Source organism: Furipterus horrens, unplaced genomic scaffold (assembly GCF_987537825.1).
Source record: "Furipterus horrens unplaced genomic scaffold, mFurHor1.1.pri manual_scaffold_2, whole genome shotgun sequence".
Lineage (NCBI taxonomy): Eukaryota > Metazoa > Chordata > Mammalia > Chiroptera > Furipteridae > Furipterus > Furipterus horrens.
In genome coordinates this window covers 32,806,295-32,830,882 of record NW_028327172.1, presented here as the reverse complement: position 1 = coordinate 32,830,882, position 24,588 = coordinate 32,806,295, and the positions used below count along the sequence as shown (strand labels likewise).

The window sequence follows — 24,588 nt, the reverse complement described above, 5'->3', positions numbered from 1 at the left end:
GGGGTGGCTGGAGTGGGTGAGGTGGGGGTGAGTGGCTCTGGCTTCCAGGATGGGCACTCACCCTGGCCCTCTGCCCTGTGCCCCAGCCAATCGTGGAGGAGGACTGCGTCCGCCACATCTGCTTGGAGGGCCAGCTGATCCGTGTGAACCAGTCCCAACACTGTCCCCAAGGTGTTACACCCCTTAACTGTGGGGTCCTGGGCCTTGCAGTGAGAATCGGCGGGGACCACTGCTGCCCATTCTGGGAATGTGCCTGTGAGTCCTGGGGTCTACGGGAGCCTCCCATATCCTCCTCCTCGTGCTGTGTCCTCCTTGTGTCCCTGCTCCAGTATGACCTCTGCCTCTGACCGACCTGGGTGCACCCTGGCCTCAGGGTAATGCTGACCTGAATGTGACCTTCCATGGTGTGACCTCTTGTCTCAGTGTGACCCTTGACCTCCAGATTTTCTACCCTTGCAACATCTGATCTCTGTGTGAAGTCCTCTGTGTGACCCCCCAGCTCCTAGGGCCTCTGAATCACCCAGGAAAAGGCTCAGGCACTGCTCCATGTTCCTAAGCAGCCTTGACCTTGAAGGCACCTATTGATTCTTCTTGTTCCTGCTCTCCCCCAGGCCGATGCTCAGTCTTCCCTGATCTAAGCTTTGTAACCTTTGATGGGAGCCATGCAGCCCTGTTCAAGGAGGCCATCTACATCCTCAGCCAGAGCCCAGACGAAATGATCACCGTCCATGTCCTCGACTGCAAAAGCGCCAACCTGGTGACTGTCCCCTGCTTCACTTTCTGCCAGCACTTGGGGATTTGACTAGGTCTGGAGGGGAGATTGAGCAGTGAATTGGGTTTTGAGCGATGTTGGAGGTGAGAACAGATGCAGAAGCTACTTCTGTCTCCTGAAATGGGTCCATGGGGAAAAAGTCAGTGGAGTTTGCCACCTCCGGGCCTCTCCTGGGGCCTGCGCTTGTCCCAGCTTCCAAGGCACATGTGGGTTGGCACTGAAGTGCAGAGGAGCTGGGATGCCATTCCTGGCTTTGTCAAGGGTGGCAGTTACAAGAATCACCTACTAGGATGCCCTCATGAGCCAGTTGGTTGAGGCAGGGCTTTTTGTTTGTTTATTTGTGGCTGAGCTTGCATAGGTCAGGTACAGCCAGGAATGTATCATGGGATTCTCCACTGTTGCACAGCCCCAGTGGGTGCCCCTGGCATGTTGTTGGTTGGGGTTGTCAGGGACGGGGTTGGGAAGACTGTGATCACACCTGCTCACCAGGGTGAGGAGGCAAGCCTGGGCTCCGGGTTTATGAGGGCTTGGGCTCTGTCTGCAGGGGCACCTGAACTGGCCCCCGTTTTGTGTGGTGATGCTGAATGTGACTCACCTGACCCATGAAGTTGTCATTGATCGCTTCAACCGAAAGGTGAGGGCATCACAGAGCCTGTCCTCTGGGGTAGGGCGCGGTCAGTGGAGGGCGAGAGCATCCAGGATGGGGAGGGGCCTTGAGGTTTGTTCAGCGGTGGGGAAGGACCCTCTTAAAGAAAAATAATGTAAAATTAAATGTATTTCGAAGTGATTTTAATTCAAATTCTTGTGGCCACCCTAATGTCAAGCAAGGAAGTGTACCAGGAGGTATACAGAAACAAGGGAAGTTAGAATGCCAAGAGACAGTGGCCTTACATGTAGGGTTAAAGTATCTGACCTCTTCACTTTTGTTCTACGGGATTGTGCCTTAATGGTCAGCACAGAGATGGGGAGACCCCAGAGAAGTAGGGCCCAGCCCAGAGGCTGGGGATTTAGGGAATATCTCCCAGAAGAAATGATCTGAGCAGAATTAGGAAAGAAGAAAATGATCAGAAGTGCTCAGAATTTGTGTTAATTTGGGCATGGAGATACAGCCTGCCTCCGATGTGGCATTTCTTGTTTTATTGCTTTGTGCTCATAAAAATGTTTTCAAAACTCTTCCATGCCACCTTGGACTGTGTCTTGTCTGCCTGTGCCCAAAACAGAGCCTGGTACACAGCAGGTGCTTAATAATTGTATATGGGATAAACAGATGGATGAATGGATGGATGGACAAGCTGTGCTCACACTGAATACCACCCCATTTTCCCAAGGTGACTGTGGACTCGCAGCCTGTGTGGCCCCCTGTGAGCAGGTATGGGTTCAGAATTGAGGACACAGGCCACATGTATGTGGTCCGGACACCATCACACATCCTGATCCAGTGGCTGCACAACTCAGGACTCATGATCCTGGAGGCCAACAAAGCCATCGAGGCCCAGGGCCGTGGCCTGTGTGGTGAGGTGGGACCCAGCTTGGGGGAGGGGAAAGCTTCCTGGGTCCATCTCTGCCCCCAGACAGAGCTGAGACAGAGTGCCAGGCCAGTGCGGGGACCAGTGGAGCTGCCAGGGCTGAGAGACCTGAGGTCTTGTGTTCTGGGGCTGAAGCTGCCAGCAGGGAGATGGTGCAGGGCTCTGCTTCGGCCAGTTGTCACTTCAGCCAGGATTGTCTGTCAGCTTCCCTGATAGCTTCCTAATACCAGATAATCCTTCCCGTCTGCATATGCCTGAGCACTTCACAAAGCACTTCCACACTCTGATCTCACTTATTCCAGCTCATCCACACAATGACCCTGAGAGATGGTCATTGACCTAAAGAAGAAAGGGGGCTCAGAGGGGTTAAGTGGCTTGCTAAAGGTCACACAGCAGAACTGCCACAACACATAGAACTAGTGTTCCTCCGCCACAGCATGATTGCCCTAAGAGACTGGATGTATCTTGAGAAGCAAATGGTGTACAGGAGGAATCCAAGTGTGGGCTGCTGCTCTCTGTAGGGGCAGAAAGACATGGGCTCCATGAGGTACTCGGTGACAGACTGCCATGATTGTGATGATGGATGACCTAGGAATACTTACACACACACACATACACACACACACACACTTCCACAGCCACCATCTGTAAATCTGCACCCATTTTGTTCATTCACGCTCACTCCCCTGTATTCAAAATGCCCTCTGCTTCATCCTTATTCTTTCATTGGTACAACACGTAGTTCCCAGGTACCACTGGGGACAGACCAGGAAGTAAAACAACAAAATCCCTATTGGATGAAGCTTTTGTTTTCACGGACACAGCATCTCTCCTGCAAGCACACATCGCCACTGCCGCCATCACCCTTTCTCACTGCTGTTTTCTCCTCCTGTTCACACCTGGAGGAGAGTGCTGTGGTCAGCAGTCACTTGTGGGCCGACTCCTTCCCAGGATTTCTTTGTGACACCCTTTGGTGACTCAATGCCAAGAGCAAAAATGGAACCATTGGGACCACTGATAAAATTGTATTAAGTCATGCTTTATAGTCACAAAACTGGTGTCTGGAGGTGTCAGAGCAGAAGTCAGCTAATTTTCCAAACTAACAGTTGGTATCCTGGGCATTCTGCTAGGCAACATGGGACAATACTCAGAGAGTGAGAATCTAAAGGAAAATGAGTCTTTGTACTCAGAGGACAAGACCAAAGCCTGCTACACAGAATTGGGAAGGTCCTGGACCATGCATCTGAGGGCCCTTGAAGGAAGGACTTCTGAGAAGCTGTTTCAGGGAGAGTGGGAAGCCTAAGCAAAGTCAAGGGCAGGGAAGTGTGTTCTGGCGCTCAGAGTATGAGAGATGAAGTTGGAAGGTCGTGCTAGAAGTTGACATAAACTTCAGCCAGCTCGCAGCTCAGTGTCTTAACACAACAGAAGTTTATTTCTTGCACACATAAACTCCCAAAAGGATATTCCTTCCATCTTGTGGCTCTACATTTCAACACAAGCTTCCAGTTCTACAAAAGGGAAAAAAAAAGAGCTGAGAAATGCTTATGGACCAGGTCCAGACAGGGTGCCCATCACCTTCACTCACGTTCCACTGGCTGCGACTCAGTCACGTGGTCTCACCCAACTGCCAAGGAGCCTGGGAAAAACAGGCTAGCAGATTGCCCAGGAAGAAGAGGAAATGGATATAACAATTAGCTTGCAATCTTGTTTGAGCAGATTGTTTTGGAGTCACTTAATTTACATATAATGTCAAACTTTGAAGTTACCGAATAATATAAGGAACTCACATGTATTATTTACCCAGGTTTCCCTAGTGTTCACATTTTGCCTCATTTGCTTCTCTCTATATACATAAAGGTATAGCTATAGATATGTCCATGTATGTATATACACATTTATATCTATGCGTATGCAATTTTTCCTGAACCATTTGAAAGTATTTTTGTATCTCTAAATACTTAGGTCTGTATAGAACAAAAACATTTTCTTACACAGCAGGTTTCTTAGCTTCTCAATACTTCATTTTTCTCAGCTATAAAATAGGATAATACTAATACCAGCCCCAAAGAGTTGTTTTGAGGAATATGCAAAGTGGCACCTAGAGACCTGGGAACAGTGGTGATTATTATGACTATTGTATAATTCTGCCTCCTTCAGGTATCTGTGATGGGGACGCAGACAATGACCTCACCCTGGAGGATGGTTCTGTCGTGGGTGAGGACGAGGACCCTGCTCCCTTTCTGGACAGCTGGCAGGTGCCCAGTTCCCTGACCTCTGTGGGCCAGACCCGCTTCCGCCCGGACAGCTGTGACACGGCTGACTGCTCCCCCTGCATCCGCATGGTGTCCAACCGCACCTTCAGCGCCTGCCACCACTTCGTATGTGCCAGCTGGGTTCAGCGTGGGGGACCCCTTTGGCTGGGAATGGCAGGACCTACCTGCAGAGGGGCCAATGCCAGGGCAGGGAGGTGTAGATTTGCGTGAGTTCCCCAGAGGGTTGAGTTTGGGACCAGATTGGGAGCCTTGTTGCCCCTGAGCAGGGCTGGGGAGAGCTGGGCCCTGGGTGTGGGGAGTCAGGGGAGGCAGCACGGCCTGATGCATGTGCCCAGGTCCCCCCAGAGTCGTTCTGTGAGCTGTGGATCCGGGACACGAAGTACGTGCAGCAGCCCTGCGTGGCACTGACTGTGTACGTGGCTATGTGCCACAAGTTCCACGTGTGCATCGAGTGGCGGCGCTCTGACTACTGCCGTGAGTTGGCGGGCCGGGCCGGGGTCTCCTCCATTGCTCCTGGTTGCCACAGTTAGACTGGGGGGAAAAGCTTGCAGACCTGAGTCCAAGTCTGGGCTGTCCAGATTTAATTATTCATTCATTCAATTACATTCATTAATACATATATATATGATTTATAAATAAATCGACAAATATTTTAATACATTAACAAATTTATTTTTATTATAATTTGCATTAAGTCAGGTAACGCTAGTGTATTTATTTATTATTTAATTTCCCTGAGTCTTCTTGCCTCATCTGTAAAATAGGGACAGTAATAATGGCTCCCTGTAGGGTTGTTTTGAAGATGACACGAGATACTATGTTCAGAGTGCTACACACACGCTCAGCACATGGTTATGGCCCCGCAAATACTAGTTTCCTTTGCTTCACTGTTGCTCAGTCTTCTCTTCTTTCAGTCTCTCTCCTTCTTCCTTAAAGATAGAAGGGAGGTCCACCTTGTCCCCCTTGACCTTTTGTGGAGTAAGCCAGGATGGACTGGCCTAAAGTAGTTTGAACACATCCAGAAAGGCTGGAACCAGCTTGCAGGAGGACCACACCTTTAATATGCAGATAAAAGATGAGAAAACAATGCCATTCTAAGTAGCGTTTTTCGAACTGTGGGTCTCAACTCAGTGGGTATGAAATCAACGTTGTGGGTCAGCACAGCATTTGAAAAACGCAACAGAATAGAAAATACTAGAATGTACTGCACCTGAAAGGTTTAAGTGTTACTTCAAGGAAAACGTTTTTTGTTTCAATATATCAGTGATATTCAACTCTGGCTACCCTTTGAAATCACCCAGCGAACTTCAAAAAGTAGTGCTGCTTGGGCCGCACAGTCAGAGATTCTGAGTTCGTTGGTCTGGGGTGGGGTCCCAATAATGGCATTTCAAAAGCTCCCCGGTGACTCCTTGTCTATCAGGTTTGAGGACCCCTGTTCTACAGGCATGTGTGCATTGGATCACAATGTACAATCTGTTCTTTACAGTCAAGAAAGTTCGAAAACACTGATCTGGAACAAGGGGTTGGTGAATGTTTTCTGTAAAGAGCCAGATAAATATTTGAGGCTTTGGGGGCCATATGGCCTCTGTCACAATGACTCAACTCTGCCCCTCAGTAGTGCACAGCAGCCAGGTTCAGTAGGTAAATGAAGGGACATGTCTGTGTGTCCGTAAAACTTCACTTGTGGACTCCTGCTTAGAGGAAAGCCGCAGTGAAGCCCCGTTGCACTGTCTGCTGAGTCACAGCAGATGCTCTGAGTCCCCTCCTCACCCTGCCGGGCACCCCCGCAGCTTTCCTGTGCGCCAGCGGCTCCACCTACCAGGCCTGCGTGGCGGCCTGTGAGCTGCCCGAGTCGTGCCAGGATGGGTTGCTGGGCCCGCTGGACCCCGAGCAGTGCCAGGTGCTGGGCGAGGGCTGCGTCTGCTCTGAGGGCACCATCTTGCACCGCCGCCACTCAGCACTCTGCATCCCCGAGGAGAAGTGTGGTAGGTTCCTCCCCTCCCAGGGGGAGACCCTCCAAAGATGGTTTCACCCTAGGTCGGCTTCCCATCCTGCTGCCCATGGCTGAGGCCCATCTGTATCACTCCGGGTCTGCTTTGGAGTGGTTACTATCCCAGGGAGGGTCTAACCTGGGACAGTTTGGGCCTCCCCACCCTCCTGAGCCCCTTGAACCCCCATGCTCCCCCTGCAGCCTGCACGGACAGTACGGGGGTGCCGCGGTCCCTGGGGGAGATCTGGAACAGCTCACTCAGTGGGTGCTGCCAGCAAGAGTGCCAAGCTCAGGACACCATCGTCCCCGTGGAGATGGAATGCCCAGGCCCCCCCCCGCCCTGAGACCTGTCCCCGCTTTGGGGAGGTGGTCCTGCTTGTGCCCACTGAGGATCCCTGCTGCCTGGGGGCTACTTGTGGTGAGTCCCACACTTCACTTCCCTGGGCCTTAACTGTGAGACAGTTAAAAGGCTCCAGGTTTGACCTTGATGGATAGATAGGACAAGGACTGGGAAAATGAAGGTGTCTTGGCGGGGAGGGTGGGGGGGAGGACAGGAGCAGACATGCATTGAGAGGGAGTGGACAGTCCTGCGTGGGGGACAGGAGCCATGCGTTAGGGTGGGCAGGGCTTACAGGCGTGGGCTTTGGAGCCAGGCAGCCTGGTGGCCTCTTCCTGCACCACCTTGCAGCCTTGTGACACTGGCAGATCATTGAACATCCTCTGGGCTGATGACACCTTCTGGGTTGTCCTGAGAATTACAGAAGTTAATACTGATCCAGAACAGCAGCCTGCACATGGTCCATTGCATTGAATGTTAACTCTTATTGCTCTTGTGTCCCAGTCCTGGACCCTCTCTGTGACCCTCAGAGGCTCCTTCTAGGAACATGGGTCCTACGGGCTGGGAGGGGTAATGGGGACCAGGTGTCCAGGGGCTGGGTAGTGCTGGAGGGTGGGGGAGGTGCCGGCCTCCAGGTGACGGGCCCTGTGTTCCCCCGGCCAGTGTGTAACTTCACCCTGTGTGAGGGCCTCGCTCCCACCTGCCGCCCAGGCCACCGACTCCTCACCCACTTCCAGGAGGACTCCTGCTGCCCCAGCTACAGCTGTGGTGAGAGGCCCCGGGGCAGGGAGTGTGGGGTTCCCACCCCCTGGGGGAGGCGGAGAGTCCTGCAGCGGGGGTAGGGGTTCAAGGACAGTTCTGGGGATTGGTTCTCGCTGGAGATTAGGGCAGAGCCTTGCATAACCAGGCAAGGGCTGCTCCCGGTGCCTAAATTCTGTCTCCCCGCCAGAGTGTGACCCAGGCCAGTGTGAGGCAGTGGTGATCCCTACCTGCCGCCAGGACCAGATCCTGATCGCCGGCCGCGTGGGGGAAACGTGCTGCACCTCCTACTACTGTGGTGGGTGGACGTGCAGTCTGACATTCGCATGCACACCTGGGCCACAGCCACCCCTCCCTCACCCTGGCTTCCTTGGGTGGCTGGAGGAAAGGGTGGAGGTGATTGGGGGGGGGGGCGGGGCGGCACAGGGAGGCAGGTGAAGTCCCTGTCCAGAGAGAAGTGCAGCAAGGAGAGGAAACCAGTTCCTGCTTCGCTTCATAGGAGACTGAACATGAGAAAGTCAGTGCTCCTTTGGCGTCAGGCTGGAGGGGAACACAGGGGGAAACCTCCAAATTCTGACCCCAGGTCAGGCCCCACAAGACCATGAAACACTGCTCTTAGCCAGACCCTGTCACATCCCGGTTTTAGAGATGTCCCCACCCAGGAACTTGTTCTCTTCCAAACCCCCTCACCCAAGGGAGGGCTGCCTGTGACAGCAGAGGCCCCTCTCCCCTCTCAGGCTGTGGCGACTGTCCAGATCTGATCCCCGAGTGTCAGGAAGGGGAGGCACTCACCGTGGACAGGAACTCCACGGAGCTCTGCTGCCCTCTGTACCAGTGTGGTGAGTCCCGGCTGACAGGGGGCCATAGCCGGAAGGGGCTCCTGGGATCTTCACCAGGTCCTCACCTCAGGACCATTGATGTTATTACCTTATCCCAGTCTTCGCTATGCTTTTATTACAAAAGCACAATCTATGCCTTGTAGAAAGTACAGAATCCAAGTAAATACAAGAAAGTGAAATTACTATCTTCCTACCTTCTCAGGATCCTTTATGTACATGTGTTTTACCAAAATGAGGTCACCTGTACATATTCTTTTTTAACCACATTATGAAATATGAAAATATGAAAATGTGACCTTTTCTTTCCCACATTAATAAAATTTTTAAATGATAGCATACCCAGTCCACAATTTTCCTGGCTTGCCCAACCCAAGATTCAATCCAGGACCACACATTAATATTGTGTCTCTTTAATATCTTTTAATCTAGCACAGGTCTCTTTTTCTGTGTGACACTAAATTATAGGGCCTGGGCTGTGGTTCTGCAAAAGGTCCTACCCTCTGGATTTAGCCGTTTGTTTCCTCTTAGAACTGTTTACCTTGCTCCTCTATCCTGTGCACTTTCTGTAAGCCGGAAGTTAGGACGAAGACTTGGTAGAGTCAATCAAAATACTTTTTTTACCTGGACGGTCCATGAGCTTCATAGTATATTCCCTCAGGAGACACATTCTGTGTGGCTGAACCCCTACAGTTGATGTTAACATCAGCCCTGGATTAGGGTGATGACTGTCACGTTCCTCCATCTGACATTTACATTTTTCTTCTTCCAACCAAAAAGGAACCCATTATTTTGACACTGGGCAAATGTCCTTCTCCCCCCACCCCACTTCATAACTTTTTGAAACACCAGTTGATAATTCTTACCTCTGCCAGTAATTTTATAAAAAGATCAGGTACGTCTTACAGTCTTTCCCCTTCAGTATTGACCCTGGCACCTCTACTCCCCACCAAAAGTTGTGCCTAGAGATGCTCTCACTCCTTGCCTTGATCTTTCAATTCAGGAGAATGGCTGAGGAATCCTAGGCTCAGAGGCACCTGCCTGCAGAACAGAAGGAAGTGGGGATCTGAGCCCTAGACTGTGGCTGAAGCAGAACAGGCCTGGGTGGGCAACAAGAGGGTGATTCCCACAGGTGGGAAGGGTGTGCTCTCCCACACAGGGAAACGGTCCTCATCAGTGGAGCTTATCCTGGTCACTGGCTTCCCTCAGATCGCCACTCTCAGGATGACACAGAATCCAGAGGGGGAAGCCCAGTTGAGTGACATTAAGGTTCTGCCATTGCAATGTCACTAATGCTACCCCGAGCAGAAGTAGGGCTTCCTGAGGTAGATCTATGGGGAGACTCTGGGATCCCATATTTCCCCACTGAAATCCAGCCCAGGATGGTGTCTGATGACATTGGGGGCACCTAAGGAGAAGCTGGGAGGTACCTGCTCCTTGGCCAGTGTAGCATTTCTGAGGATTCGTGCTCCATGTTGCCTGTGGCTGATGCACCCCCTGCTTCCCTTCCATGCAGTGTGTGAGAACTTCCGCTGCCCACATGTGCAGTGTGGGATGGGCACTGCCCTCGTGGAGGTGTGGAGTCCAGACCGCTGCTGCCCCTACCAGTCCTGTGGTAAGTCCCTGGACAGGGAGGCCCCGCCCCAAAGGTAGAGATCCAAGCCCCTGTGAGGAGGGAGGGCAGGGGAGGACGGGTCCATTACCATCAGCTTGTTCAGATTCTATGTCTCCAAAGTCACCAGGGAGAAGCCTCCAAAATCACCCTCCTCCCACTCTGCATCTGCTGAATGCAGAGCATTCCTACATCTTTTCTCCCCAGGATAAAAGAATGAAAAGAGCAAGTTCCTTGTTTCAGAAAGGGTTTTGTTTTTGTTTTTTCATTTAAAAAGTTTTTATTGCAACTATCTGATAGTAAACATAGTTTTGTTAAAATTCACCTCAAATCCTTTGGGGAAGCAGGTGGGAGTGTCACAGACCAATAAAGAATACCAGTGAGCTTTATATAAAAATGTTATTTTTAAAAAGAGTTGAGAAACTCTTACTTTGCACCTGGATATTTTGCTTGTCTTTTTCCAGGCCTAGATGTAGACTCCGCGAGGACAGGGATTTTAGTCTGTGTTAGTCATTGCTCTGTCCCCAGAGTACAGAGAAAAGTTTGGCATAGAGTCTGCACTTAAAACCATGTGCTGCATGAGCCAGTTTCCCTGGAGTTTCACTGCCATGCTGCCCTGGAGCAACGCACCCTGAAGCCAGGGCTCTGTCTCCCTGGAGCTTGGTAGTGCTGCCTCAGCAGCCGGCTTCCTTCCCTCGCAGCTCAGAACTGGGCCTGCTCATGGGTGGAGGCTCGGAGTAGCCAGGCCGAGCTTGCTGGAACAGATTTGGGAAATGCAGATGGTCGGAAGTTTCACTTTTGCCATATTTGTTTCTGGAGCAGCACCACATCTGCTCTAGAATGGGCTCTGGGGCCTGGGGAGGGAAGAAGCCAGATGCCTAAAGCGCACCTGTGATTGATCCGTTTCTTTTCACTCCACACCTGGTATGGAGCTCCAGGTTAGGACCCATTACTGACGGTCCCACCTGCCCAGCCAGGGGAGTGCAGCCCCCACGGGGGATGGAAGCAGGCTGCAGGAGGGGGTGCACCTGCAGGGAAGGCTCTGGCTGAGGGGGACTTTCACCTGGATATCTCTGGTGAGGCGGGTCCTGGCCCCTCCTGTTTTTCAGAGTGTGACTGCGACACAATCCCAGTGCCCCGGTGCCATCTGGTATGGAGACCCTGCCCCTCCCCGCTCTCCTTGGTCTGCCTCTCTTTCCTCTCCTCTGTATCCATCCCTTCCCCTGGAGACCCTGTTTCCTTAATCTAGTGCAAAGAGCCTTGGATTGCAAGTCAGCATTCCGGTCCCAAGCTCTGCTCTCTGGACACAGTGCCCTTATTTGTAAACTGGACATGATTATGCTTCTGAGTTGCAGTGAGGATTAATTAAGTATGATGATGAGGAGGGTGGGGATGGTGAGATGGTGAAGATGATGATGATGATGATACTGATGACAGTAGCTAGTGTTATTGAGAGCTAACTATATGCCAGGAACTCTCCTAGGGCTTTTATATATATTATCACATTAATTCTCACAACAACCCGATGATTCTCTGATTAACTCCATTATATAAAAAAAAAAGGAAACTGAGGTTAAGATCATCTAGCTAGTAAATCACAGTGCCAGGACTGGAGCCAGGAAATCTGCCTCCAGAGACGATGCGGTTAACCACCACACTCGTTGCACAGCCCCTGAGGAAAGGGAAAATACTCTGAGAAATGTGAAGTTACATTTTTTTACATCATTTTCTGGATTATATGTGTCCCCCCCCAAACCCCAACATGCATCTCCTCTCATTCTGTCTCCTGTCCCATCCTCCTCTCCCTTCAACTGGTGAAGGGAAAAAGGAAGTACATGAACCCAGTGGGCTTTGAGGCCTGCAGCCATGCATGGGTCCCCCATTGCCTGGGTCAGTGTGTGCTCGGGCTGAGAGCCTGAGGCTCCCCTGGAGAGGACGCTGGGAGTGCTCTTTACGGGGGAGCTCAGAAGCCACACTGGGCACCCCCCCGCACCCCCCCGGGGGTAGAGTGACTGAGCTCACAGGGTACGAAGGGCCCGTGGGCCCGCCAGTCTTCTCCACACGCTGCAAGAGGAGAGGGGGCCCAGGGGGCAGACTGCTCCTGAGGGCAGGGCGGGGTCTCCCTCCCCGGGGGTGCTGACGCCTCTGCCCCACCCAGTGGGAGAAGTCCCAGCTGGACGAGGACTTCATGAGCAGCGAGGAGAACGTGTGCGGCTGCGCCAAATACATATGCGGTGAGCGGGGAGGTAGAGCCAGAGTGGGCAGAGCCGGGTCGGTGCGCCACAGGTGGGGCGGGGGTGGGGGCGCGGGGGCGGCGCTGGGCGCTCAGTGAATGTGGCCACACTGCACACCCACCCAGTGAAGGCTGCTGTGTGTCTGAGCCGAGAGCTGGGGGTGATGCAGCCGGGCCAGACGGTGGTGGAGCTCTCGGCAGACGGCGTGTGCCACACCTCCCGCTGCACTGACGCGCTGGACCCCCTCACCGGCTTCTACCAGATCAACACCACCTCCGTGCTGTGTGACGTCCACTGCGAGGCGGTAGGGGCAGCGGGGGCGGCGGTGGGGTCCGGAGGGCTGGCCTGGCAGAGCCTTGGTGCTCCAGGAGCCAGAGGGGCCCTTTCAGTTTGCCCCGAGCTCTCTAGACAAGAGTGAAAGCCTGGCAGGGTGGGGATTTACAGGGAGAACCCAGTTATCAAGCCCCTTCTATGGCTGGCACATTCCCTATTGTTTAATTTCTCTGTGTGTGTTGCTACCATGTGTTGAACACTTCTACAGGCCCAATACCTAGGACAGTGACTGGCTTCTCATAAGGGCTATAAAAATATTAATTGAATAAAAGGGGTTAGAATTATTCCCATTTTTCAGATGAGAAGACTGAGGTTCAGGGAGGCCCAGTTCTTTGTCAGAAGTCCTAGAGGAACCAGGACTCAAATTGAGTTCTACCTGGAACTAAAACTGGCTCCCGTGATTACAAGTAATGCTGTCTCCGAAAGGGGTAGAAAAACTCTTTGTCCTTTGGGGCTGGGCCTGGGAACTGCAGCAAAGGAGTCTTAGGGTAGACATAAGGATGACCTTCCTACCTGAAATAGTGGGCCCTGAGGGTACCCTTCCTGAGCATGTACTGAGGCCCCTGCCCTGGTCTCAGAGACAAGCAGACAGTGGGAGAAGTAGGGGGTGGGGGTGGGCACGTGCTGAGGCCCATCCCGTCCTTCCCTGTCCTGCAGAACCAGGAGTACGAGCACCCACAGGACCTGGCAGCTTGCTGCGGCTCCTGCAGGAATGTGTCCTGCCTCTTCACTTTCCCCAATGGCACCACCTCTCTGTTCTTGGTATGCAACTCTTTAAATGCCCACCTAGGAAAGGGGTCCCAGGAGGAGACACCTAGGATCAGAACCCAGGGCTGGGTACAGACAGGGTCCTGGGCAGTGCTAGGTTTTGGGAAGCATCTGTCTTTGAAACTGTACCCCGTCAGTTCACTTAGGCCATCCATCTGGCCACAAGTCCACACCACCCACCTCTGTGCCCTCCAGCCCGGGGCATCCTGGATGGCAGAGTGCGCCCGCCATCACTGCAGCAACACACCCCTGGGCGCTGTGCTGGTCCGCTCGCCCATCACCTGCCCTCCACTCAATGAGACTGAGTGTGCCAAGGTCAGTGCCAGCCTCGTCCCACTGCAGCATGGCCAGAGGCCAGGGGCATCCGCTCTCACTGGTATGTGCAGGAGTGCGGGAGGAGGGGTTCCCCAGAGCCTGTGGATGCCCACCACCCCAGCTCCACGTGTCTCCATGCATTTTTGCTTTGACCACATCACACCCCACCTCACACATCACAGGGCCACACACAGACACACGCAAACATATTTTGTTACAGACACACCAACACAGGCAGTCAGCTAGCTATTCACACACACCACACACTCCAGAGTGACATCAACGCCTCAGTACACCAGCGCACATCCCACACACCATCACACACCAAAGCGCTTTCCCACTAGCATGAGCAGCTGTCACTGTGGGCACACCTCAAGGACAAGGAATTCTGGGAGGATTTGGGATTATTTTTAAATTATTAATGCTCCTGAGATGAATATTGGACATTTAAAGATTTCTGATCTTACCTAGAAAACAAACACACACAATCATACTCTCATACAGAAACACATGCAATATCACACATGTACGCACATGTATATGCTGACAAAATCACACACATACAGCAACCCACACTCACACAAACACTTGTTTGAAGAGAACCATCACATCTGTTGTTTTATCCATTTCACAAGAGAAAAGGAGGGCTCTAAGGGAGAATTGCTGCCATTTTTGAAAAGGGAAAATAAAGCCTGGAAGAAAGGGGCCATTTATCCAGGGCCAAGATAGAGCCCAGGCCACTCAGTCAAGTGTGTCAAACCCTGCACCCATCCCTCCCTGACCCTCTACCTGGGGAGCTGCCACTGGAAAGCTAGGAGGTCCACACCATCTTAACCCAGGTTCCAGCGTCACCGGGGGCCATGGGCAGTGTCCCACCCAGTCAGCTTACACCCATGTCTCTCCCATGGCCAGCCCAGAGACCCCTTCTTCCTCTGGCCAAGGCCTGATGGTGATCAGGGCCTGGAAGTCCTACCTGGGGCATCATGGGAGGAAAGGGGTCAAGTCTCTTGGACTCTTTGCCTCTTGCTGGGATTGTGGCTCCTGGCCTGGACAGGAGCCCCCACCTGCCTCCCCTTCTCTCCCTCCAGGTCGGGGGCTCGGTGGTTCCTTCCTTGGAAGGATGCTGCAGGACATGTGAGTGAGCAGGGTGCAGACCCAGGGGTGAGGGGCTCTGGTGTGGGAAAGGGTGTCATGTTGGGGCTCAGAGGGCCAGGTTCCTGGCCTGGCACTTCTGGTGGTGACTCTTCAGGGGTGAGTAGATGAAGGGATAATGCGCCCACCACAAGGTTCAGGCACTGGCGCAGATAGGCAGGCCATGCTCATGTTCCTGCCCCAGCACAAGGCCTCTGCTTCTTGTTGGACACGGGGCACATTGGGATATTGGATCCAGGAGGTCAGCCGCTCATCGGCTGCTCTGCCTCCTTCTGCCTGTGCCAAGACCCCCAGCCCAGATGCCCCAACCCCACGTGAATTCTCCTGTGGCCAGGAGCCCTGTCTTGGAGGGGCCTTCTGGGTGGGATTCAGGCCCACAGATGCCCTGAGTAGCCTAAGTGAAAGGTTTGTGCCACTGTCCTTACACCTGGCCCCTGGGGCCTGCAGCCCCCAACCACATCTGCATGGATGGCCCTATTGGCCTTAGCACCTTTGCCCACATGCCTCCCCTTCTCCTAGGGCCCCAGACCCTTTCTTGAAGAGCTATAGAATTTGGGACTTTTTTATGCTCACTCACATACTCCAAGGAAGTTAGGCTCAGTGCCTCATTGGCTGATCTCTGACCCACAACTCATGTTCCCTGAATGTCTCGTGTGCTCCCATGTGACCTATGACCCATGTCCCTCTCCCCAGGTTTCCCGGGGACCCTGTTTCCCACGGTCCCCGTTAGCCCCACCTCTCCTCCATGGGTCAGTGTCCACTGCCACCCAGGTACTCCTCTCAGAAGCCCATGGAACTGGAAGGCAGCCATGCTGCTATTTCCAACAATGTCCCTTCTGCTAGGTGGCCCCAGTTCTGGGGGCAGGGAGGGGAGAGTGGAGCCTCTGCTCTCTGCCTCTGGTGAAGGCCTTTCGGCCAACAGTGCATGTTGGGTAGCGAGCTGTGGCCCCTGGCCTTGCATGGGAATGCTTCAGAGGTGCCCGCTCACCTGGTGCCCACCAGTACCAATGGTGCCACTGCTTTGCTCCTGCTGGTCACTCAGCCAGTCTTGGTTCAGGACCCAGAGGGTCATGACCAGGACAGCACTTGGTTCTCCTGCCTCTTGGGAGCAGAAAGGGAAGACAAAGTCAACTTAGCTCTGGCCAGGAGTCCTCTGGCCGGGGTAGTGTGGGAAACCTGCTGTGGTGAGGCCCAGAGGCCAGAAGAAAGGATTCCCCCCATTCCTGGCAGGCACTCTGGGGTCACAGAGCTAGTCCATGCATCTAACAAATATTTATTGAGCACCAACATGTCAGGCCCTGTTCTAGGCACTGGAGACACAGCATAACAAGGTCTCCTGGAGCTGACATTTTAGTAGGGAAGACAACAACAAGTAAAATACATTAGATAACAGAGTGGATACATCTGGTTTTATGGGGACTGAAGATTTTGCAATTTGGAGAACCTCATTCCGAAAAAAAACACAAACTTACAAATCCATATTGAGGTGTGAAAGTGAACATTTATTTAGCATGATCACAGAACTCACAACAAATTGTGGGAGAGGCCATGCAAAAGAAGGCTCCAAAGTTTACACTTCAACAGCACAATTAGAAGCGTGTCTCTGGCTGGATGGTGACAGTGTCCTGGATAGAAACCGGCTGGAGAGGGGTCAGGGAGGGAGGACTGGGTGCAAGGAGAGGAGTTGCCATTTCAAGAAGGGGTTCAGGATAGGCCTTGGTGAGATGTTTGAGCAGGCAGAGCATGAATGAGCCACACAATTATTGTATATGGGAGCTTAGGTCTGTTTTCTGTGGGAGGCATGGTCCGGCCAAGGAACCTACACATGTACCAATTTCCATCCCCATAATAGCTGGCTGAGGCAGGTGTCCCCATCGCCCTGTGTGATAGGTGTGGAAACCAAGGGAAGCTGCTGTATGCGAGCTTGGTGCTTGAAACTGGAGCTTCCATTCATTCAGGGAACTGCAGCATGTTAAGGCTAGAAGCTCTCTTGAGTAGAAAAGCTGAAATTCAGACAGGGCTGAGGTCACCAACATGATCTTAGAGACAGATTTTGGGACTGAGGTGGGGAGGCAGTCTGCCTGTCCCCAATTCCTTCTCTTCCCTAGCCCAGAGCACTGGAAGCATCCCAGACATCTTCCTCTGTCTCCCCTGCCTTCCTTGCCACCACCTCCTTCCGGGGCACTGAGTTAAAAGCTTTCCCTCTGACAGGGAGGGTCTCTTCTGCATGAGCAGTAATGCTGGTGGAGGGACCCTCCAGCATGACGCTAACTGCCCCAGTCCAGCCCATCCTGCTGCCCCTGGGAGCACTTCTCAGCCACAGCCACCTCACCCACCCTGTCCCCCTAGGTAAAGAGGATGGGCGCTCCTGCAAGAAAGTGACCATCCGCATGACCATCCGCAAGAATGAATGCAGGAGCAACACCCCTGTGCGTGGTACCCACAAGGCAGTGGGGGGGGCAGCCAAAGATGGGATGGAGGGGGCTTGCGGGGGGAGTGAGAGCTACACAGACCACCTCATGGGCCTGCTCATATCCAGGTGAACCTAGTGTCCTGCGATGGGAGGTGCCCGTCCGCCAGCATCTACAACTACAACATCAACAGCTATGTCCGCTTCTGCAAGTGCTGCCGAGAGGTGGGCTTACAGCGGCGCTCCGTGCAGCTCTTCTGTGCCACCAACGCCACCTGGGTGCCCTACACAGTGCAGGAGCCAACCGACTGTGCCTGCCAGTGGTCCTGAGGCCTGGGGCTGCGGCTGGGCCTGGCTGGGCCCGGCTGGGCCTCCTCTGCCACCCCCACTTCCTGCTCCCAGCTGGCCTGTGTGTGGTGGGGGGCGGGGCACTACAGGTGTGGATAGCTGGTTTGTGCTGAGCATGGAATGGCAGGACAGAGGCACAGAGAGTGGCCAGAACAGGCCACTCCTGCCCATCCTGGCTCCCTCTCCGGGCTGCCCCTCCTCCACACGTGGGAAAGTGCCACAGCTGAGGGCTTGGGCAACTCAACTCTGTCCCTGGCTCAAGGTCTGGAATGGGCCCTAGATCGGGGGCAGCAGCCCCTGCACATCTGGGACTCTGGCCACAGTGCTTTTGGTGAAGGGAGTGAGAGCTTTCCTGAGAAGCCAGGACTAGAGTGGAACCCAAGACCAATTGAGGGTCAGGATGTAGGGGCCCGTTCTCTTTCTTGGCCATGGAGAACCACAGACACAGTTAAGGCAAAGGAGCTTTATTGCAACACACAGGCCTGCATATAGTTGCCCAGAAGGAATTCCCAAAAGCAAAAAGGGTGGGTTCATGGCAACAGTCTCACCAACATCTGTGTGGTCAGGTCCAGAGACTGAGGAGTGGCCTCAGTGACGTTCAAGTCCCCTGAGCCCTAAGAGGTATGCCCTGGTATTCTGTTATTGACATTGTTATTCAGGAAAGATTTAGAGGAGCAGGCATGGACCACCCCACCTCCATCCACCAAAGCGGGCCTTCCTGGCAGATGGGCTGGCTCTTGTGTGGTGGTGATGGGAGGGAATGACTTCCTCAGTAAGGGCGCAGCACAACTCTCAGTGTTGGTGACAGCCCACCCCTCCAAGGGCCTTAGGTGATTAATGGGTACCTTCGGCTTGCAAGGGTGGCTCCTGGCTTTGCAATGCCTGTTTCTCCAAGAACATAGCAGAGTTGGTGTCTGGAGGGGCTCCCCGTTGGGTTTTGTGGTTCAGTCAATTCTCCGCTCACTGCTTCCTGGGACTGTTTAGCAGGAGCGCATCTGTCGGTGGAAAATGCAGGTCCTGTGTGTGCAGCCTGAGGCTCCGAGCATCTGTCAGAACCTTGTCTCTGAACCAGAGTGTCCGCCCTAAAATCAAAGCCAGAGCCCGCTCCACATCCTACTCTGCAGCAACCTCCCCCCACGCCCAAACACATACTGCCATGCTACTTTCTGCTGCTGGATCCAAACAGCATGAGCATGAGGTTGTTTAGGCCCCAGCACTGCCCTGTATATCTGGGTATGTGTGGTTGCCCTGTGCCCCTAGGGCTCGGGTTAGGGTTCTGTGCCAGGATGGTCCCCCACTGTTCCTCTAGCCTTTGCTCCTATATCTGTATTCCATTTATATAGGCAATAAACTGTGGGAAGACATCAGGCCTCTGAGCATCTCTGAGGGTGTCAGTTTCGCTTGGAATCTGAAGGAATTTCAGCTGTGAAGATAAGACCCTATTTTAGGGCCTTGCAGGTCACCCTCACTTCTGCCGCACCCATGCCCAGCCCCGTGCCCCACGCAGGACAGGCCTTTGGAGGGTATCTGCTGGTTGGAATTGAACTGATAGAAGACTGGCTCCTCGGGGAAGGGGTGGGAAGAGGGAAGAGGACATGGGGAGCTGGGGAACTTGCACCCAGGTGAGGGGCTTGAGGAATGTCCCAGCTCTGTGGGGTCAGGGCCAGGTACTTCTCACACAGCATGTGAATGGGGCAGGCCCTGAGGGTAGGTTTCATGAGGGCCTCTCAGTGTTTCTGTGTGTACTTCCCCATTGTTCTCTCATAGAGCTCAGTAAGTTTTTGCAACCACTGTTGACTGTGCTAGGGTTAGGGATAATCCAGGGAAGGGGTTCTCAGTGGCCTTTCAACTTTAGGGAACTTTGGCACATCTAAGGGGCAAGTGGGAGAATGCTTTGCTGGTTGTCCCATGTGGGGAGTGGTAGGAGAGGGGAGGTCTGAGGAAGCCCCTACCAGTAAGAGGGGGATACCGTAGGGCCTGAGCCAGTACTTAGGGTGCAAGAGGTTCACGCTGACTGGAGGGGTGGAGCATTCCTTTGAAGCTAAAACTTGGAAGCCTTGGTTGTTATTTCACAAGTAAGTGCCTCCACTCATGGTACATCTGTCTGCTAAAATGTACCCTGGAATTTTTCCTAATGAAAAGAGAGTTTTGCAGCCTCATAAGAAGCACACTTCTAATTAAGCAATGAATCAAACAAGAAACCAGAGGGGAAACTAGACAATGTTTTGATGAGTGTGATTATGAAATCACAGCATATTAAAGTTGTGAGATGCAGCTAAAGCAGTACATAGAGGCACAGTTAGAGCCTTAAACGCATACTTTATACTTCCTAATTTCCCATCATTATGAGGTGGGACTGGGCTTCCATGCTTCTTCATCACATGATGATCAAAGGCTTGGAATCAGGCATTTTCTCAACACAACTCAGTTATCTAGGTCATATATCAATAGCTTTCAGAGGCAGGTTCAAACCCTGAGCTCAGCAGAATATGACTTTAAACATACCATTAAATAGAACAGATTGTACAATACTGATTCTATTATACAACAAGATGTTTAGATTAAGACATAAGGTGATTCTCCAGTTATTGCTGGAATGCCAGCATTCCTGGCTGTTCACCACTCACTCCACCGCCACTCCCATCTGTTTACATCCAGGGACAAGCAGGTGGGGCTGCCCCTAGTCAGCTGTTGTGTAAACAGACAGAGGGCATCAGGTTAAGCCAGCCTTGGCCTGAACATCTTTCTATAACCTCAGTTTGGAAGGGTGGCCTCAGGCATTTGGATGCCTGTTCTTCATATGCAGTCGCCAGTGCCCCAGCTTTGATGACTTGGCCCTCCTTGGCTCCAGCTGGCACTAATTTTCAGGCCCTTTGCTCCACTGCCACCCTGTACTTACAGGTGGTCTTAGCTTTGATGGTCGCCCCCCTTCCGTGGAATCATGGAATTGCAGTGCATCTGGCTTTTCATGCCCCCTACCCCCATCTTCACTCCAACTCAGGTACCTCCTACTGCCTGTTTTTCCTGGAAGCCAGCCTCCCACCCCAACCTTTTGGCCCAAACTCCTAGTCCTGCTCCTTCATCTCCCTCCTGGGAAACCAATTTATTTAGGCTAAGACATTTTAGTGAAAGATTAGCAATCATCTCACCAGTTAGCATGATACCTTGCTCCTCACTGAGGGGAAGCCAGGAGAAGGTAAGGATTTTAAACCTTATTCAATGGTGCCCAATTGCCCTCAAAAAGCCAGAACCAATAATGTTGATATGGGTGTTCATTGATAAATTCAGAGATGTTGATTTACATGAAAAGTACATATACCCTTTGACTAAGCAATCCTATTTCTAGGCAGATGGGGTAGGTCGAACAATGGCCCATCAAATATGTCCACATGTGAGTGCCAGGAGTCTCTGAATATGTCCCCTTACACAGTTAACGGGACTTTGTGGATGTGAATAAGTTAAAGCTCCTTTATTATCCAGGAGGGTCCAATGTAATCACGTGTCCTTACAAGACAGAGGCAGGAGGATAAGAGTCAGAGACAGAAGATGTGATAACAGAGCTGAGGCTGGAGTGATACACTTGGAAGATGGAGGAAAGGGCCACTGGCCAGGAATGTGGACAGCACTTAGAATCCAGAAAAGGCAAGGAACTGGGTTCACTCCTGGATCCTCTAGAAGGGACACAGACCTGCTGGCACCTTGATGTTAACCCAATGAAACTGATTTGAGACTTTCGACCTTTGGAACCATAAGAGAATAGATTTGTTTTAAGGCATAAGTTGGTGATAATTTGTTACAGCAGCAATAGGAAACTAATACAGCATCTAAAGAAATAATTCATACAAGTGCCAGCTAGGATACTTATTACGGTATTGCCTTAAGTTAAAAAAAAATGATAACTTTAAATGCCTAAAAAAGGGGAATGATTAAATAACTTGGCACAGCCAGCCATACCATAAAATATTATATACCCCTTTTGCATATGGACATGGCAGGCTCTCCAGGATATGTTGAATGAAGAAAGGAAATTGGGGGTCAGTTCCCTCAGAATGACCCACCTCTGCACCTACGCCCCAGCCCCCCCCCCCCACCTATATGTCTCTTTCCCTTGAAGGGTTTTCAGGGCTGAGGAGGAGCCTTCCTGGCTGTTTGGGCCAGGTGGTTCAATGCAGCACTGGTCCTGAAACAGCCTGTTTAGTTCTGAGGGTCCCAAGGCTGTCATTGTGGACAGGGGTATCTATAGCATCTCCCCCCAACCCTTGTATCCTCCCCATTCTCTGTGCATGACTTAAAGCTTAATAAAACCCCAGAGACTACACACACCAACCAGACAGGTATGAACTGGAAGCCCATTGTGGGAGGATGAAGAGGATAAAGGGGCTACATATACAATGACAGAAGGAGACTAGACTTTGGGTGGTGAGCACACAATACAATACACCAATGATGTATTACAGAATTGTACACTTGACACTAACAGAATGTCATTAACCAATGTCACCCCAATAAATTTATTGTTTTTAAAGGAAGAAACAGAAGCCCAGGACCCAGCCACCTGAGAGCTGGTATCAAGCTGGGCGGCTGCCCAGCCTGCAGCTCCTTGTGACGTATTTGCAAACACGAGGGGTTTTGAGCTCCAGAACCATCCCATTTTCCTTGCTTGAGGCTCAAGTTCCAGCCCCAATTTTCTGGGTTTAATCCTCTTCCTGTGGAAATCAATAAGGACATTGTGATGGAATGATTCACGTTCAAGGTCAGGCCGGAGCAAATTGGAGGCGACATGCTGATTTTACTGCCCTCTCTGAGCTGAGAGCCCATCCCACTCACAGACCCCTTAACCCTTTCCTTGCCACTCCCATCCGCTGTGTCAGCACCTGCCCCACTTCAGCCTCCTCCTCAAGGTCCCCATGGCCTGTTCACCCATGTGTGGCCCTACCTTTCACAGGTCTCCACAGAGTTCCACACACTTGTCTTCATGGTTGGGGAAGAGAGATAGCAAAGATGGAATCAAACAGGAGCAACTTCAAATTGAAGGTCAAACACTACTCGGATAAGTTCATTGGCTGTGTCCTGCCCCAGAAAATCTCTCTCCCAGAAGCAGCAGATTTTCCTCTCCCAACCTCTTTTCAGAGTTCAAGACTCCCTTTTTCCTACTTTCCTAGGTTGTCTCATTTGGGGAAGTGGAAGACAAAGGGGACAAAATTCCTCATTTTTTTTAATGTGCAGCAAGTCAGATCTTTTTTGTGGATCAAATACAATAGTTTATTTCTCCCTCCTAGAAGAGAAAGGAAAAGAAAAAAATGAAACAAAACCAAAACAGGTGTTGTTGAACACCTGTTTCAGGAGTAGCTGAAACCTTGCATGCAAAATGATTCAGAGACCCTGGCTCCTCTGTCCTGAGAATCTACCATAATATGCAAGAAACTTCCAAAGGTGCCTGTTCATCTGCATCAAATTGGCCTGGGAGGAGTGCAGGGAACATGCTTTGGAGGTTTGGGAGTCTGTGACTGAAAGTGGCTTGCTTTCCCTCCGCTCATATCCAGAACTCCTGGACATAGCCACACCTAACTGCAAGGGAGACTGGGATATGTAGTCCAGCTGTGTGCCCAGGAAGAAGAGAAGATGGGTCTAGTGGACAGGGTCTTCAGTGAGGAAGTGGAGATAGTGCAGACAACTCGGAGGTGGTTAGCTGAGAAGGACAGAAGAGAAGTAAGGCATGAGATCAAGAAAAGGTTTATTTGCTTGCTGGTTTGAGAAAGGCAGTGACTTGACCATATGTCCTGGAAGGAGCCAGTAGGGAGAGAAGCAAGGTTTTGCTGGGAGAAAGATCATGGGTCTCATAAGACCTGGGGCTGGCCTGAGGAGGGACAGTGATGGGTAAAGACACCTCTGGCTGGGCAGTCCCTGCCCTAGATCTTTATTCATCTCTATGTCTCCAATGTCTAACACGGGGCACTGAAAAATGAGTAGCAACATGCCTTTAAACATGAAAGTGGGGAGCCCGGGCAGCAAGAAGTTAAAGGGCCTAGGGTTGGACAGCACCAGGTGCCCGCCCCCCACATACTGTGGTGGTGCCAGTTAATCCCCTGCAGCAGGCAGGGGGCCTGCACAGCTGTCTCTCCCACCCGGCCTTTTGCCCAGAAGTTCTGGCAGCCCAGGGGATGGGGAGGTGGGGCGTGGGGTGGATAAGGTGGGTAACAGGGCAAGTAACTGGTTCAACCCCTGCACCCTTGGAGAGAGCTGAGCTGTTCTCTAGGTGTGCCACTCAGCTCCCACTTGCCATGAAGACCCACCTCCCTGTGGACCAGTGTCCCGCAGCCAGCTGGACACAAGTGTCATCCCTGCTCCTCCTACACTGTCTATTCCTGCCTCTGCACCCTTGCCTGAGGCCTTTGCCTCATCTGGAATGTCCTTTTCCTCCATTTCCCTAGGTTCCTGCCTAACCCTCACACCAGCCTCAGGACCCACTGTACTCACTGCAAAACCCCAGCCCACAGGACTGTTCTCTTTGGCTACTAGCCCCCCACACCCCGAGGTTCTATTCATCCAGAGCATCACTCGAGTCTACGCTCTGCTCAGAGTAGGCGCATGTAGGCTTGGCCCTGCACTCATCTATTCTTCACCCACATTCTGTTCACAACAGATGTGGAAGCTAGGGCCCAGAGAGGTGAAGCGCTGCACAACTGGAGAGTGGAGGAGTCAGGACTTGAGCCCATGCTTGCTGAACTCCAGAGCCCACACTCATACTTTCCTCTTCAACCAAGAGAGAGTATGAAAAGAATAGGCGGGGGCCCATAGCTCATTCTCCAGGACCCTTCCTCCAGGAAGCCAGGAGTGGGGGAGTGAAAAGAGAGTTCTAGTCTCTCTCCAACCAATTACCAGGTAGAGGATGTTGGCAAACTTCAAGCTTCAGTCCTCTGTTG

The 24,588-nt window shown here is 52.2% G+C and overlaps 1 protein-coding gene across 1 annotated transcript in view; it reads left to right on the top strand.

The window, feature by feature from the left end:
- The window catches only part of OTOG (otogelin), a 73,229-nt gene extending 54,200 nt beyond the window's left edge, over positions 1-19,029 (top strand). The window contains 21 exon segments of the mRNA XM_090267273.1: positions 87-255; positions 612-757; positions 1,317-1,406; positions 2,101-2,284; positions 4,456-4,676; positions 4,907-5,045; positions 6,362-6,556; positions 6,763-6,893; positions 6,895-6,979; positions 7,562-7,666; positions 7,848-7,955; positions 8,395-8,496; positions 10,010-10,108; positions 11,215-11,255; positions 12,264-12,339; positions 12,465-12,643; positions 13,330-13,434; positions 13,636-13,755; positions 14,844-14,889; positions 17,257-17,336; positions 17,447-19,029. Of these exon segments, the coding sequence (XP_090123399.1) occupies positions 87-255; positions 612-757; positions 1,317-1,406; positions 2,101-2,284; positions 4,456-4,676; positions 4,907-5,045; positions 6,362-6,556; positions 6,763-6,893; positions 6,895-6,979; positions 7,562-7,666; positions 7,848-7,955; positions 8,395-8,496; positions 10,010-10,108; positions 11,215-11,255; positions 12,264-12,339; positions 12,465-12,643; positions 13,330-13,434; positions 13,636-13,755; positions 14,844-14,889; positions 17,257-17,336; positions 17,447-17,647 (2,622 nt within the window). The 3' untranslated portion in view covers positions 17,648-19,029.
- The last annotated feature ends 5,559 nt before the right edge of the window (positions 19,030-24,588 follow it).